Source organism: Puccinia triticina, chromosome 10A, assembly GCF_026914185.1.
Source record: "Puccinia triticina chromosome 10A, complete sequence".
In the NCBI taxonomy this organism is placed as follows: Eukaryota; Fungi; Basidiomycota; class Pucciniomycetes; order Pucciniales; family Pucciniaceae; genus Puccinia; species Puccinia triticina.
This window is the reverse complement of record NC_070567.1, coordinates 3,497,433-3,512,285: the sequence shown is the minus strand read 5'-3', so window position 1 is coordinate 3,512,285 and position 14,853 is coordinate 3,497,433. Positions and strand designations below refer to the sequence as shown.

Genomic DNA, 14,853 nt, shown 5'->3' with positions numbered 1-14,853 from the left:
TAGGACGGCCCTCAAGCTCAATGAACGATCTCTCCCCCTCCCAAAAAAAGTACATAAATATATTGTATGATATTGTTGATTCTGCGCTGGCTATAACATGATTTAGTTTGCAGTGTACATTTATTACTCAGCCAAGTCCGGATCCGTGGATCCTGTTGCAGCGGCTTTCTTCTTGTTCTTCTTTGTCTTCTTTGTTTCATTTTTCTCAACAACTGAATGCCAGACATCCAAACCGTTGTGCATTGCATCAATCCACTCGAGCTGAGTGATTGGTTGAAGTGTTATGTTCGAGAATTTACGGTGCCAATTTACCGACGAGAGAGAAGCAAGATTGATAATAAATCTGTCGTCGTCGCGGTGGGTAAGTTCCAAGCTTTTTTTTGAGCTCACTCTTCGCTCAACAATTGCTGTCCTTGATTTGGTGAGTTGGCAATCGCCGTCGTGACAATTGTGCTGGACATTTAATCCAGTCTCAATGCTCTGAGGCCATTCATGAGAATTAACAAAAACAATCAGTACTTGAATTGTAAAGGATCGCACGCGCAATGATAATGACCAACAGATGAGTTTACGCAGGTCTCTTCGGCGGTTTTACAAACCTCTCTCATCCTATAAAAAGAATTTTCGGCCATTTTTTGAAACACAGTCGTGTGAACAAACACTGCAAAAAAAACTTGGTCAACTGCTTTCAGTTGACATGCAGAGAACTCAAGCCAAGCTTCCATTGTAACTCCACCTGAATTCACAAGTGTCTTTGTTGGCACAGTCACTGTGCAAGGTGCACAGTGACTGTGCATTAAAGCTTGGGTTGAGTCAAACCTTGAGTAAGGCTGGTGTAACACCACAAGCTTCCTCAGAGTTACCACATGTCAACTGCTCACAGTTGACACAGTTTTTTTTGCAGTGAAAGTAACTGCTTTGTTGGGACGGCTTCTGAACCTTCCAAATAGAATTTACACGTCCAACGCGTTGAGAATTTTGAGGTGTTTTAACATTGAACTGTCAAAAAGAATCATTTGAGTAAAAAATCATAGATTACTGTGATGTGAACAGGATAATGATGAAATACCAGAATAAAATAACCCTTCTCAAGGACTTGCTTCTTGTTCAGGTTCAATTCGAGTATTTGATTATATTCATGTTCAGGATAGGCGTTCTTCAAGTGTTGCGGAGGTTCTACTTGATCAATTTCCGGTACTAAGCGCTTTCTGATAGAAGGATAGCTGGTAACCGGAAGGCATGCGTCTTGATTATAACCCAGAGATTGTTGTATTAAGGGATTACTTTTGAATATATTCTGAACTTGATTGGAAGATTGAATAAATTTGTTGAGTTTTTTATCAAAGAAGAAACCGCCAGAGATAGTTTGGCGGAAACAGTGATAACTGCTGAAGGTAATGGCTATATCTTGACCGGGACTTTGGCGGTTGGAGTGAATGGAAGCGTTTCGAAGAATACCATTAAAACTTTCAAACTTTTCTGTTGCAAAGAGGCTTGGCGGACCAAATCGGAGGATGGATTCCGGAAGGTGAAGTAACATATGGAATTTGGCTTTATTGACCCATTGGGCAGAATCTTCGACAATGTGCTTTAAGAATATATCAATGTGCATCCTTAAGTCAGATATATATGAGTCCATATCTTCAATAAGAGTTTGGAAGATTAAGGCGCTCATATGACAGAGAGCGGACCAGATTTTGACGCGGGAAGGGGTCATAAACCGGAAAAAGAGGAAGGGAGCCGCTTGAAGAACAATTCTGAAGTCTTTACCAATCAAGCTTTTGGAATATTGTACCATGCTGGTGGGTCGGATGGATGGAATGTTGAGAGAATTTGTATTGAAAGAATACCACAAAGCCAAGAGTTCCGTTTTTTGGTCTTCGTCCAATGTCTTCATAAAATCCCGGAACAGATATTTTACCGCGCCAAGGAAAATTACATGTAGCGCTTCCACCGGAGTATCCTTGACCATATCAAATCCTAATAAAAAAGGGAAAAACGCGGCAAAAGCCGCAAAAGCGCGTCAGAAATAGAAATTCAACAAATATATAATCAGCTAAATAAAAACCTTTCAAGCCCAAAAACTGATTGAACATTTTTTTCCATATCCAGTACCAGTACTTGAGGAATTGGCTGATCCATATGCGGCGGCAATTCTTCATCCGCTTGGAGTATGGCGATTTTTTCCTCTTCAAAATTGAATAATTGTTTTGCGAATTTTATATTGATTTGATCTCGAACCGCTAGCTTGGCGGATCTGGTGTTGTACTTTTCCAAGGTCATCGACGGCTCTTTTGCGCACTCCCAGAGCTTTTTAGAGTTTTCCGTAGTTTGTTCCATCGTTCGCAGTTGATTTAGGCACTGTGTTTTAAAAAAAAGAAAGTAAAGGCGTAACAAAATCAGACTTAATTGATAAAAAGAAATAGACAACAAAAATACATTTGCGCCGTGTAAGTTCTTCTGCATAAATTGCCCTACATAAGGCATCTTCTTTCTGTCTTGCAGCGTAGCAGAATGTAAGACACAATACCGACAAGAATTAAGAGAATTTCCAGGTACGTGAGTGTTGGTAATTTTGGCGTGCATTGGGGAATCCCCTAAAAAACACAACATGCTGGTCATAACGTGGACTTCTTCGCCAATAGTACTATCATACGCGCTAAATCCATGCGTGGCCATGTCACTGAGGCGCAAAACAATTAACAAAGAAAAGAACAAAAATAATCAGCAAGCTTTGCCAATAAATCAAACCGCGAGGATTTAAAACAGATAAAAAAGCTACTTTAATTGCTCAACAACCATTTCTCCTAGCTCCAAAGGTCCCGTGATGTTGGTTGTGCAAAGAAAATGACAGTTGAATTGTTGATTTGAAATTTTGGGCGGCAATCCAGAAAGCGTAAAGTAATAAGAGATGTGTTTGTTCCATTTTTTCGATTTGTTTCCGGACGTGTTGTCTGAGTATAGCGTGATGGGAACATTTCTCAAGATTTTTCCGCCCGCTTTTTTGCTCCACTCATTTGGAAAGGGAGTTTCTGAACCATTGTCAGCTTTTTATCAATACAAAAAACAAGACAGAGAAAAAATGTGTCAGTAAAATATTGTTGTAATGCAAATGTACTATTTTCTCACTCATTATCTTTTTCCCACAGCAATCAAATAATTTCAAGCCATTTTTCAATGTAATTTCATCGTAGACTAGAGAGAATCGATCAACGGAGATGGTTTGCAAAGCTGCATCATCGTAAGAAATCCCAGCGGGGTTGGCCGCAACGCGGATTTTGATTTGACTATGATCTGAATTAGATTTTAAGATTTTTTTGTAGCATCTGGCAAAGAGTGCAGAATTTTCAGTGTGGAAGAAGACAGGAATAACAATTTCTAAATTTTTTAATTGCACCGGTTCAAGTATGTAGAAATGTTTTTGATTAGATTTAACCATCTGGACTCGAAGGTCTGGGTCAAGGTGCTTGAGCCACTTGGCGGATTGAGAAAGCTTATATATATTGTGCCTGTGTGCCTCCTCCGGCACAAATTCAAGGTGCGGTGCTACTAGGGGATTCATCAAATCCTGTCGACAACCAACAACCACCCCTAGATTCAGCTCAGTTCACCGGCTCAGGACGCTCAGGTAAGTACTCACGTCCTTGATCAAATCCTTTGGATTTAAACCAAATACCGGCTGACCAAAGATGGTCTCTCTTTCAAAAATAGTCCTATCAAAGAGCTTCCAAATATTTGTCCGCATCTGCCGCAAGGCCTCCCATTGAGGGAGCTTAACGTGGTACAGCGTGAACACGACCCGGACTTGGTGGTACATATCGCGAGATATGAGTTTATGTAAGTATCCGATGAGAAGCGAACCAACAAGATACTTTAATGAAAAGGAACATTGTGGTAAGTCTTTATTTTCTTTATTTTGTGATGAGAATCCAGTTCCTTACTTACCTCTTGGTTTGGGAAGGGATACCAGGCTGAGCTGTTGGGCTTAACATTTTTTATTATAGCTTCTTCTTGGCAGGAGAGCGGATTTGAAGCGTCCAGACTGGTCTCCTCGGGCTCTGCCTTAACCTGCCCAATTGCGATACCAATCATATTCATCCAGTTCAACTCTCCTTCCTCATCATCTGACTCCAACTCCTCGAAAAGACTCTTCGGTACGTCCTCTTTTTCCATTTCCTTGTTTTCTCTTTCTTCTACGTCCTCCATCAAAAGATCTTGATCCTGTCCAATGACTGGCTCTAGGTGAATCGGATCCTCAACAGTCATCGGCTCCCAATACGAGGCATCACGCGCAGCCCTTCGAGAAGACTCTTGGTTTCAAATTTTGTTTTCCGCACGCACAAGGATTTGATGTCGAGGGCCAAGACAATGTTTCTTCCGGTTTGTTGTTGTCCGTCCTTTGCATAGCCAACACAGGAAATTATTGCCATTAACACCGGGTCTATTAACAAAGTCTTTTCAAAAAAAGAACCGAACAAGTCAGTTTTTTTTCTTTCTTTTCTGGATGGAAACAGACAAAAAAAAAACTCCTGCGGCTCACATCTGAAATTCATGTCGGCCATCTTGCCAACAATCTTTCTGACTATTTTTTTGACCGTTTTCTTTTGTTGAATTGGGATTGATCTTGATGATTGGGGGAACTCAGCGGTACTGCCAATCAAAAAAGCATCAGAGTTGGGCAAGCCAGTTTACCCAACCGACCATTTTTTCAATATCTTATCTTTTTTTTTCACCCCAACAGCCAGCCGACCAGGTTTTCCGTCAGCCCAGCCCACTTGAACAACCCAACCACATTCTCTGTCAGCCCAGCTCACTCAATCACTCCGACCCGGTTTTCCGTCAACCCACCTTACTCGATCACTTCTACCATGTTTTACGTCAGCCCACCACCCTCGATCAATCCGACAATCAGCCCCCAAAATCAGCAGTCCCTGATGTTATCATCGTCTTGTCGTTGGCTCGACCAAATCTTGCGGGCAATGCAAATCGACATCTGCACCGGCCGGAAGGTATAAATTTTCTTCCTTTCTCGTCCAAGTGCCATCCTCCTCCCTCCTCCCTTCCATCCAATCCAACCCGCGCACATTCCATCCTCAACCACCTCCCTTTTTCCCCTCATGGCCTCGACCATGAATGACCTCCTCCGGGGTGACTTAAATGATCCTGCCAATCATTTCCAGGGCGTTCGTGATTCTTTACCCGCGTTGCCAAGTACCAATCCACATCGGCCCGGCTCTCCTTCTACTCTCGAATCAATCGCTCCAGGCGATCTATTCCAATCTGCATCAGACGAGTTCGATACACAGATGTCTGATCCATTGCGTCTCCCTGCTGCCGATCCAAGCATTGACAACCCCGTTGCCAGTCTAACCATTGATATCCCCACCTCCAATTTCAACATCGATCAAGTGATCTCTGAACTTCAAGCAAAGTTGAAGCTTGATCCAGAGCATTTGATCATCGCTTCTTTAACTAGCAAGGTAAGCTAATCACATCCTACATATCTCGACCACTATCCTACACATTCCAGATTGTTTCCATGTTGATCCTGCGCTAACTATTGGCTCCTCTCCTTTGAACCAGTGCGCTCCGGAGGCCAGACACGCGAACGTGATATTTGCGCAAGCGGCCTTCCATCAGCTCGCCCTTGCTGCTCGCCCGTCCTTGACTTCGAATCACGTTTACAATGAGGGATTCAAGGTAAGCAGCAACATCCCTCCCCTTCCCTATTGCCCAAAGCACTGCACATCCTTGTTGCTAATCAGAAGTCTTTCACAGAATTTTGTGCGATCACGTGCTCGCCTAACCCTGATGAACCCAACACTCGAGGCGTACTCAAACAACCCCAATCACAATGGGGCCCTCCCCAGGACTTTATACTTCCTCACCTTTGTAAGTCGGTCCGTTTTCTTTTTCTCAATCCTTAACTAACATTAAAAATCAACTGGAAACCCTCAGGATGCCATCGATCGCCAACCCGACGATTGGAAAGATGATCACCTGTCTCCTGCGCAGCTCCTCGATGAACCAACGGCGCTTGAACACTATCGGGACACGGTTGGCGAGCTCCTCAAGCACCAAAGGAGCAACTTACGCGCCTTGGTAAGCGGGCACATATCTCCCCACCCCTCTGTAACGGTACTGACTTTTCTTTGTTCTTGAAAGCTCTTGACAAACATCCTTGAAACCCAGAGGGTGGCTATCAAGGGACCCGTTCCCAATTGACACGCAATGCTAACTGCTGTAAGTGTCTCTTTCTTCTCCTTCATTTTTATTAACCATTAGTATTGATTCCTCGCACCCATCATTCAGATCTACCAAGACCTCCCACCGCGAGGGCAAAAAATGACGGCAGCTGAAATTCAACTTCAAGTGAATAACAACTGGGCGATGCGAATCCACATGAGCTACGAACGATTGGTTATGGTACATTACTATGTCCATAAATCCAAGAAGACCTCTCAATGGCTTGAGATAGACAAACGCCTGGCCATTCTCCGAGGCTCTTCAATTGAATTTCAACAGCAGTAAGTTGTCGATGTTACTTCCTCATTGATTGATCATGCTCTCATTTACTAACCTCAGCTCTTATCTTTCCCCCACAAGACATGCACAACTCGTCTTGGACAAAGACCACGAGTTGTTCTCACATTTCAGAAACTATGTCGACATCCCGAAGGAGGAATTTACCGTCCCAACCCTCGAGAACGTCCGTGACGCGCTTGCCGACGCTGCTTTGGCCGCCGACGCCGCCACCGCCGAGTAGTATTCTTTGCCATCTTCGTTATTTTTCCCCTCCCCCTATTTCTCTCCTCACCGTTATTGTCAAGCTGCATCATCCTGTACTCCAATCCTGTGGGTTTTCCTGAAAAAGAAAACCCGCCGTGTGTTATGATCTCGCCGGTTTTCCTGAAAAAGAATGTCCGTCAGATCTCATGCTAGAAATTAATCAGCTCCGCGGGTTTTCCTGAAAAAGAAAACCCGTCGGATACTATTCTAGCAAAAAACAAAAAGAATCCGCCCGTAATTTCCACTTTTTTTTTAACACTTGCGTTTCCTTGCTTGACGTTGGGGTCATCCCAACGCCAAACCACTCCGCGACAGATCAGCCAACCGCGGCAATTGCGCAGACGTTGCGTCAATGTTGCGCAGGCCAGGCGTCAAGTCTGCGCAAGCTTTGCGCTAGGCAATTATGTTGCGCCGGCCTTGCGCAAGGGGATATGCCGATGTACTGCCGTTGGGCAGGCCCTGCGTCGAGTAATTGCGTTGGCATTTCCTTGACGCAGGGCCTCGGTCAAGGAAATGCCAACGGCGAACCTTGACGCAGGGCCTCCGTCAAGGAAATGCCAACGCAATTCCTCGACGCAGGGCCTCCGTCAAGGAAATGCCAACGCAATTCCTCGACGCAGGGCCTCGGTCAAGGAAATGCCAACGCAATTCCTCGACGCAGGGCCTTGGTCAAGGAAATGCCAACGCAATTCCTTGACGCAGGGCCTCCGTCAAGGAAATGCCAACGGCGGCGCCGATTGCCTTCCGCGTAGAGACATCACGTCGGCCACCAAAGCAAATTGGTGGCGTCGGGGGGGGCGCGCCGGCGCAATTCATTGCGTCGTCGCTGTTTCGAACGCGCTCCGTGGTGTATTCAGAAGTTTCAAGTGGTGTGAGGTATGCACAAACCTGTTAGAAGTCTAGTCAAGATTGCATAGTACATAACCATACTATGTACTTACTCATCAGCCAAACCTAGTAGAGTGAGACCGCTTGTCCCCAAAACCTAACCTTGTATGTAGACTATATGCGGTAGCCCGGCCCGGCTCCTATTCTCTTTCCTCATCAAGATTAGGAGACCGGACCCGGACGTGTGGAGAGCTTACCACGCCGTGCTATCATTGTATAGCTCTGAGTCCTTAGAGCATCCTTACCGGTGCCGCTAGCTTGATCCCTAGCTAAAATTTGAGATTAGCCTAGCTAAGTTAGCGTGGCCGTTTCAAAAACACCGGTCTTGCTAAAACACTGAGCCATACTAGCAAGCCCAACCAACGACACCCAACCATACCAGTAGCAACCTTGGCTACCAAAAATGATGGACCGTGAACAAAAGCAACACCGCCTTCTCGAGGACCTATTTGGATCTGAAAGGGCCGATGAAGACGATGAAACGGACTCACTAGATGATTTTGATCTCAACAGTGAAGAAGAAGAAATTCCTAAGCCCGAAATCCGACGCCGCCCTAACAAAGACCGATGACATCAGAGGGTAACGAAAAGCTGATGAAGGATTACCTTCTGGACGATTTGACATACGATGATCGTGATTTTGTGCGCCAATTCCAACTCAGAAAGGAACTCTTCCTGAAAATTGTCCAAGATGTTGAGTCAGTGTGCCCTTACTTTGTTCAAAAACCAGTATGTCCTTTATTTTTTCTTTATAATCTGTCTACACAGTATGCTGAAGAACCTTTTATCTTCTCTAGGACTGTACTGGTAAGCTTGGTTTGTCAAGCTATCAAAAAATCACCTCTGCACTTCAACAGCTGGCGTACGGATGTGCAATGGATGCGACAGACAAGCACTGTTGGCTCAGCAAAACAACCGCGCGCAGGTGCCTGATTGAGTTCACTAGCACGATTGACCGCCTTTACAGCCGAGAATACCTTTGAAGGCCCAATCGCAAAGACCTGATTTGGCTCCTTGATGTCAATAACAATCAGGGCTTTCCTGGCTGCATTGGCAGCTTGGACTGCATGCACTGGGAGTAGAAAAACTGCCCAAGTGCAGTGGCTGGTCAGTATCAAGGAAAAGCTAAGAAACTGACCGTTGTTTTAGAAGCTGTGGCCGATCAACGGCTATGAATATGGCTTCGGTACCGCTGGGGCGCTCAACGATATTAACGTGCTTGATCAATCACCTCTCTTTGACGATCAAATCGCAGGGACTGGTTGGGATGTCAAATTTGTGACGGCATCTACCCAGACTGGTCGACACTTGTCAAAACAAAAGGGATTTTTCAAGATCCTCCCTCCCAGCACTTCAAAACACTCCAAGAGGCATTCTGAAAAGATATCAAATGAGCGTTTGGCGTCTTACAAGCCCGCTGGGCTATCATTACTATACCATCTTGCATATGGAATCCTCAAATAATGATGTCAATTATGAGGACTTGTATCATCCTCCACAACATGATTGTGGAGGACCATGAGCGCGATTTGACTGATACATACAAATTACCTGCCTCGGTCACTCTGGTTCCACCGCAAGCAAACCCTTACACATTCAGAGAACAGCAGATATGGAGCAAGGAACAGGGATCAGGAAGATTGAACCTTTTTTTTTCCTGTTGTGATCTAACAGAACACATGAATGCAATCCAAGATCTTTTTTAGATTTTTCTGTTTGCCACACATGGGCCAAAAGTTTATCTGTTTGCCACACATGAGCCAAAACATACAATTCATTGTATTTCAGACAAGATTTCTTGAATCACAAGGACTTCTTGGAAAGAAAACATATAGGGTTTTTTTTTTCTGTGCAATGAATAATTCTGGCATAAAAGAACAGAGAAAATGGGTGGAAGAGAGTCGAGTCACAGGAGTTGCCAAGGAAGGTTATTGAGATAAGCAGAAAGTGTTTAGAGAGACTCAAGGATAGGATCAATATCGATGTGGTCCTCTTCGTTGGACCCCTCCTCTTCATCCTCATCAGATGATACAGTCCCACTTTTCTACATTTGTTTTAGCAATGTTTTGGCCCTTGAAGATGCAAAAAGAAGGGGTTTAGGGCAGGTGCTGAGGTATCCAAGCGTCTTATACTTCGAAGTAGAAGACTGGGCGAGGGTGCGGTCCGGGCGGACAGAAGGAGCCAGGCTGGCCACCTCCGGATGCTGGGGCGACCCGATACCGGAACGGCCCCCTTTTGAGGCGAGGCCGGGCACGGGACACGAGGTCCCGGCCGCTGGCCGACTTGGCCGGGCAGCCCGCCGACCCCTGCGGGAGGGCAGGCTTCGAACCCAGGACCTGGCCTTCTCGCCCGGACACCCCGGCGGACACAGTGCGCTGCGGATACCCGGATCAGCTTGGCAGTGGACACTGCCCGATTCCCCGGTTGGGCCATTACAGCATGGTCAACAGGGGCGGCGGGCGGAGAGATAGCACCCCCACCAGCACTGCTTCCCTCCTTCTCGTCAAGCCTCAGCCGGCCACACAAACCACCCACGAACCACACACAGCCCGAGATGAGCAAGTACGCCTCTCTCCCAGACATAGTAAGTCCCCATCACCCAGACGCCAGCAGAGAGGGCCGAGCTGACAGCCTGCTGCACGCAGGACACGGCGCCCGATGTCTACGAGACACCCGACCTGCCGACGATCCACATCACCGAGCGGGACGACGACTCGGACAGCGAGGTGCTGCCCCCAGGAGGCCATGCCCAGCCGGCCAAGACACACACCCCCAACACCGACATCATCAAAGACACCCTCGACCAGTCCTCCGCCCGCAAGAAGTTTGGCGCCGCCTCCGGGCTCGACGGCCGCGATGCAGGTCGGTTTCCCTCCCCCCTGTGACCCGTCCCCCGGCTGCTGACTGGACCCGCCCCGGAGGCAGATTTCTCGACGTCTCTGCTGAGGAAACCGCCCCGCCGAGCGTCCGCCCGCGGGTACCCGCCCCCAGCGAGCCGGAGCCAGACGTTCGAGACCGACGAGTACACCATCCTGCCCCGGGGATACGCGGTCGACGGCCGGCCGGGGGAAGAGACGGCGCTGGAGCGCCTGCGAAGGCTGCGGTTCGAGGTGGCCGAGCTGGAGGAGGAGATCGAGCAGGCCAGCCACGCGCAGGACGCCGCTCGACCGGACCAGCAGCCCGATGCGGAGGACGACCCGGCGGGGGCCGCCAAGCGCAAGCCCACCCCCGCGCCCTCGCCCGCCGAGCTCCTCGCCGAGCTGCACCATCTGCGCCAGCAGCTCGAGAAGCTCTCCGTCTCCGCCGGCCCGGCCGCCTCGGCGCTGTCCTCCGCCTCCCAGCTGCGCGCCCGGGAGGCGTACGCCAAGACGCTCCTCCAGCAGCTCGCCCAGCGCGGGCCCTCCACCCTGCCGCCCGCCGCCTCCTCGCCGCCCTTCGAGCCGACGGTGTTGAGGGAGACGACGGCGGCCCAGCTGGACGGCCGGCTGAGCGTGCTGGAGGACCTCCTGGGCTCGCACAGTCTCCTGCAGGCGGCCTCGACGGCCAGCGGCGGCGGCGAGATCAGTCTTCCCCCGCCCCTGCTCGTGACCATCGCCAAGCTCGAGCACCAGCTCTCGCTGCTCACCCAGCCGCGCCACCTCGACTCGATCTCCCGCCGAGTGAAGGTGATCGTCACCGACCTGGAGCGCGTCCACGAGGCCCGCCGCAAGCTCACCGACTCCCGCCCGCTCTCCATCGCCCTCGCCAGCGGGATCACCGTCGTCACCCACAACCAGCAGCAACCGGGCTCCTCCGCCCTCGCCAACGTCCCCGGCGTCATCGCCCCCGCCCCCGACCGCGCCCCGCCTCTGCCCCCAGACGCCCTCCACAAGCTCGACCGGCTCTACAGCCTCCTGCCCCGGCTCGACCCCCTGCTCCCGCTCGTGCCCCACCTCCTCAGCAGACTCCGCTCCCTCGCCCACCTCCATGCCAGCGCCGACTCCTTCCGCACACGCCTCGACGACGCCCTCAATCGCCTCCGCGCTTCCGCCGACCGCACCACCCACCTCTCCCAGCTCCTCACCTCCATCCAAAATAACGCAGACGCTAACCACGCCCTCGTCGCCCAAAACCTCGCCCTCGTCGACCAACGCATCGACCGCCTCTTGCTCGCCGTCGACCGCCTCAAGCCCTCCTGAAGCCCTGCGCTTGTTGTTTCTACTGCTTAGATACACGCCCGGTGGTGGGTGCCCCATCACGTGCATTCTCAGGTTTCCTTTCCCCACAAAAAAAGAGACAACCCCGCCGCCTCGCCCCTGCCTTTTTTGTCTGTAGATTCCAGTGCCACCCAAGAGCACAAGGAGCCACGTGCAGCAGCCTGCGGCCCAGCATCCACATGCCATGGCCGAGCCGCAGAGCCGATGGGGTCCTGTCCAACAGGCGCAGAGAGGCGTCCGATCAACACCCGCGGCTTTGCCTGCTCCAGAAGCTGCACACGGGGGCCCTTGCCACAGTCGATGCGCACGGCGCGAAGCGGACCTCATGTGGCCCCAGACCCCCGAGTAATGTCCCAGGCAACATGCTGGCAAGTCGCATCACCGTTGCTGGCCGTTCAGCTGGGGCTCCGGGCTTGGCTCTTTCGAAGACAGCTTCACACCGTCTTTCAAATGTTTCCTGGCACCCATGAGGGCCATGATGGTGTGAAAGGAGGCCATTGATCAAACTGAACGATGACCTTCGCTTGAATGTAAACACATGTACATATTTATGTCGAACTTAACTACATAAGTCCCTGGGCGCGAAGCGCCCGCCTCCGAAGCAGGCCTGGAGATGGCATGGGAGTGGCTTGGTCAAGCTCGCGCCATTGATGGCCGGCGCCTGGCATGTGACCTCATGTGACCCGGCCGGAAGCGCTGAGTTGGACAGGATGTCGGGAAAATGGGATGCGTAGCAGGGAAGCAAACGGGAGGCTTGCTTCGAGACCATTGGAGAGGTCTATATAAACCCCTGCTCCCTTCCCTTATCGAGTTCGTCACCCAGCTCCGTGCATTCCCTCCAACCCAGTTATTCACTCACAAGATCTCGCTTCATCATCAAACGCAGACACAAATGTAAGCCTCTGGTAGAGTGTCACTCTGGCTCCCCGCTCATTCTGCCGGCGATATAGTGCTCACCCCTGATGATTATTTACTCCAACAGCCCCTTAGAAGAATGCCTCAACTCACTCGATTGCTCTTGGCGACTTTGGTCGCTGCCTTGATCGCTTCAATCGCCGTAAGTACAGCCGCTTCCGGCAGCCTGTTGCGTGATGTTATGCAGAGTGTCTGTTGGGATATTAATTTTCCGCTGATAACACTCTACCTGCTGCAGATGGTTGACGGGAAAGAACGCACCAAAATTGACCGCTTTGCCTTGGAGCCTCGGGACGAACAGGATGGACACGGTACTTCAACTGGGTGTCCCGGTCCCTTCTGCTGAAGTTGCGGTTTTGACATCATATCAGAGCCTTATATTATTGCTAATACATACACTCCTTTGAATGGGCTCACTCCTTCAATCCCGCATGCTTGTGTCACATTTGTAAATAGCAAACACAACCAACACAATCTATCTACTTAGTACTCAAGTCTGGATAAACACAAGTTATGAACTTTTCCCCCTTTGTTCCCAGTTGAGAAGTATTGGGGGACTTCCTGTATCCCAAAACTTTTTATAAATGGGCCCTGCGTCCACCCAGCAAGCTTCTCCCTGGACACACACCGGTACAATCACGATACCGTGGTTTTGCCTGCTGCAGAAGTCGTATGTGGGGCCCTTGCCAGAAAAGTGATCCTGTGGCCCCAGGCTTCCCGAGTGATGTCCCACCACAGGCAACAATGTGGCCACAAGGCCCCTGAATTGTGCCGTGACACAGCTGTGCGGGGGAGGCAGCTGGTGCTCCGGGTTTACAGCACGCCAGCTGGCCTTGAAGTGGGCGCTGCCCCAGCGGACAACTGCTGCACATCCGGACCCCCCATAGACCGAGTCTCTCGAAAGGAGCAGCGGACATCCCCGCGTCCCGGAGGCATGTCGCGCCGGCCCCGGCTGTGTGCCAGGGCCCTCTCCGAAGTGGCGGACTGGTGGTAAGCTCGGCCAGACCCTTTTGTCAATGACAGATTCTCACCGGCTTTCTTGCACCCATAATGGTGTGAAAGGGGGCCATTGGTCAAACTGAACTACGACCTTTGCTTGAAAGTCTAGTGTATGGCAATGAAGGCGGGGCCTGGAGATGGCATGGGAGTGGCTTTGTGGAGCTCGCACCATTTTGATGGCCGGCGCCTGGCATGTGACCCGGCCGGAAGAGCCTGAGTTGGACAGGATGCCGGAGAATGAGATACGTAGCATTGGTGAGTGAGGTCTAGATAAACCCATGCTCCCTTCCCTTCTCGAGTTCGTCACCCAGCTCCGTACAGTCCTTCCAACCCAGTTATTTAAGAGAATACGAGAAACTGAAATTATGTTTCTTATCAGATGCTGAAAACAATCTTTACTATTGTACTCAACATAACAATAGAGTTGAGCGGATTGTACCTGAAAGCAGAGCGAGATGCTCCTGCAGTGAGAGAATGATGAAGAGATGGGCTGAGTCTGTTCGAGGATTTCCTCTGTTTCCATGTTGTGGGTAGTTCTAAGAACCTGAAAAGATGTCAATTGCGTCAGCTACTAGTCTGGCTGCCCTCTCCACTTCTCTCTTGGACTTACTAGGCGCTAGTGTGTTAGCGGAATAGGCTTGTCTTGTTCTGGCGGAATGACTCCGCTGGGTCTGGGACTGCTTGGCAAATATCATTTGATTCAAGTCAGCTGTTTGTCTTTTCTTTGTCTGGCGGGAACTGCCCTTGACTTACTTCACCATGAAAAAATTGATGTGAATAGGTGTCAGGTGACATGCAGTAACATGTGTTGAAAGTCCAGTGGTACTCCAACAATACACCCCTTGAATAACAATGGTCCCCTTGTCATTATCAGGGGGTTTCAACAATTGTTCCTGGGAGTAAGGTTGGAATAAAGGCTGGAATTAGCTTCATGTCACCTGAAACCTAGTTCCCTCATATTTTTCATGGTGCTTGTAGCTGTAGCTTCCAAGGTCCTCGCGAGCAGTTCTTCTTGTGTCTGGGGGCCAAGTTGTTCCGCGAGCCTCCTGCAGAAGAACGGGATTCT

General features: G+C 49.8%; 1 protein-coding gene across 1 annotated transcript; it reads left to right on the top strand.

Moving 5' to 3' along the window:
* Nucleotides 1–9,659: 9,659 nt before the first annotated feature.
* Nucleotides 9,660–13,675, top strand: PtA15_10A331 (uncharacterized protein; the record flags this gene model as incomplete). The annotated part of the gene is made up of 5 exons (XM_053160496.1): nt 9,660–9,710; nt 9,820–10,239; nt 10,323–10,539; nt 10,603–11,070; nt 13,608–13,675. 5 exons carry the CDS (start codon nt 9,660–9,662, stop codon nt 13,673–13,675), a joined length of 1,224 nt encoding a protein of 407 aa, XP_053024464.1.
* Nucleotides 13,676–14,853: the final 1,178 nt, after the last annotated feature.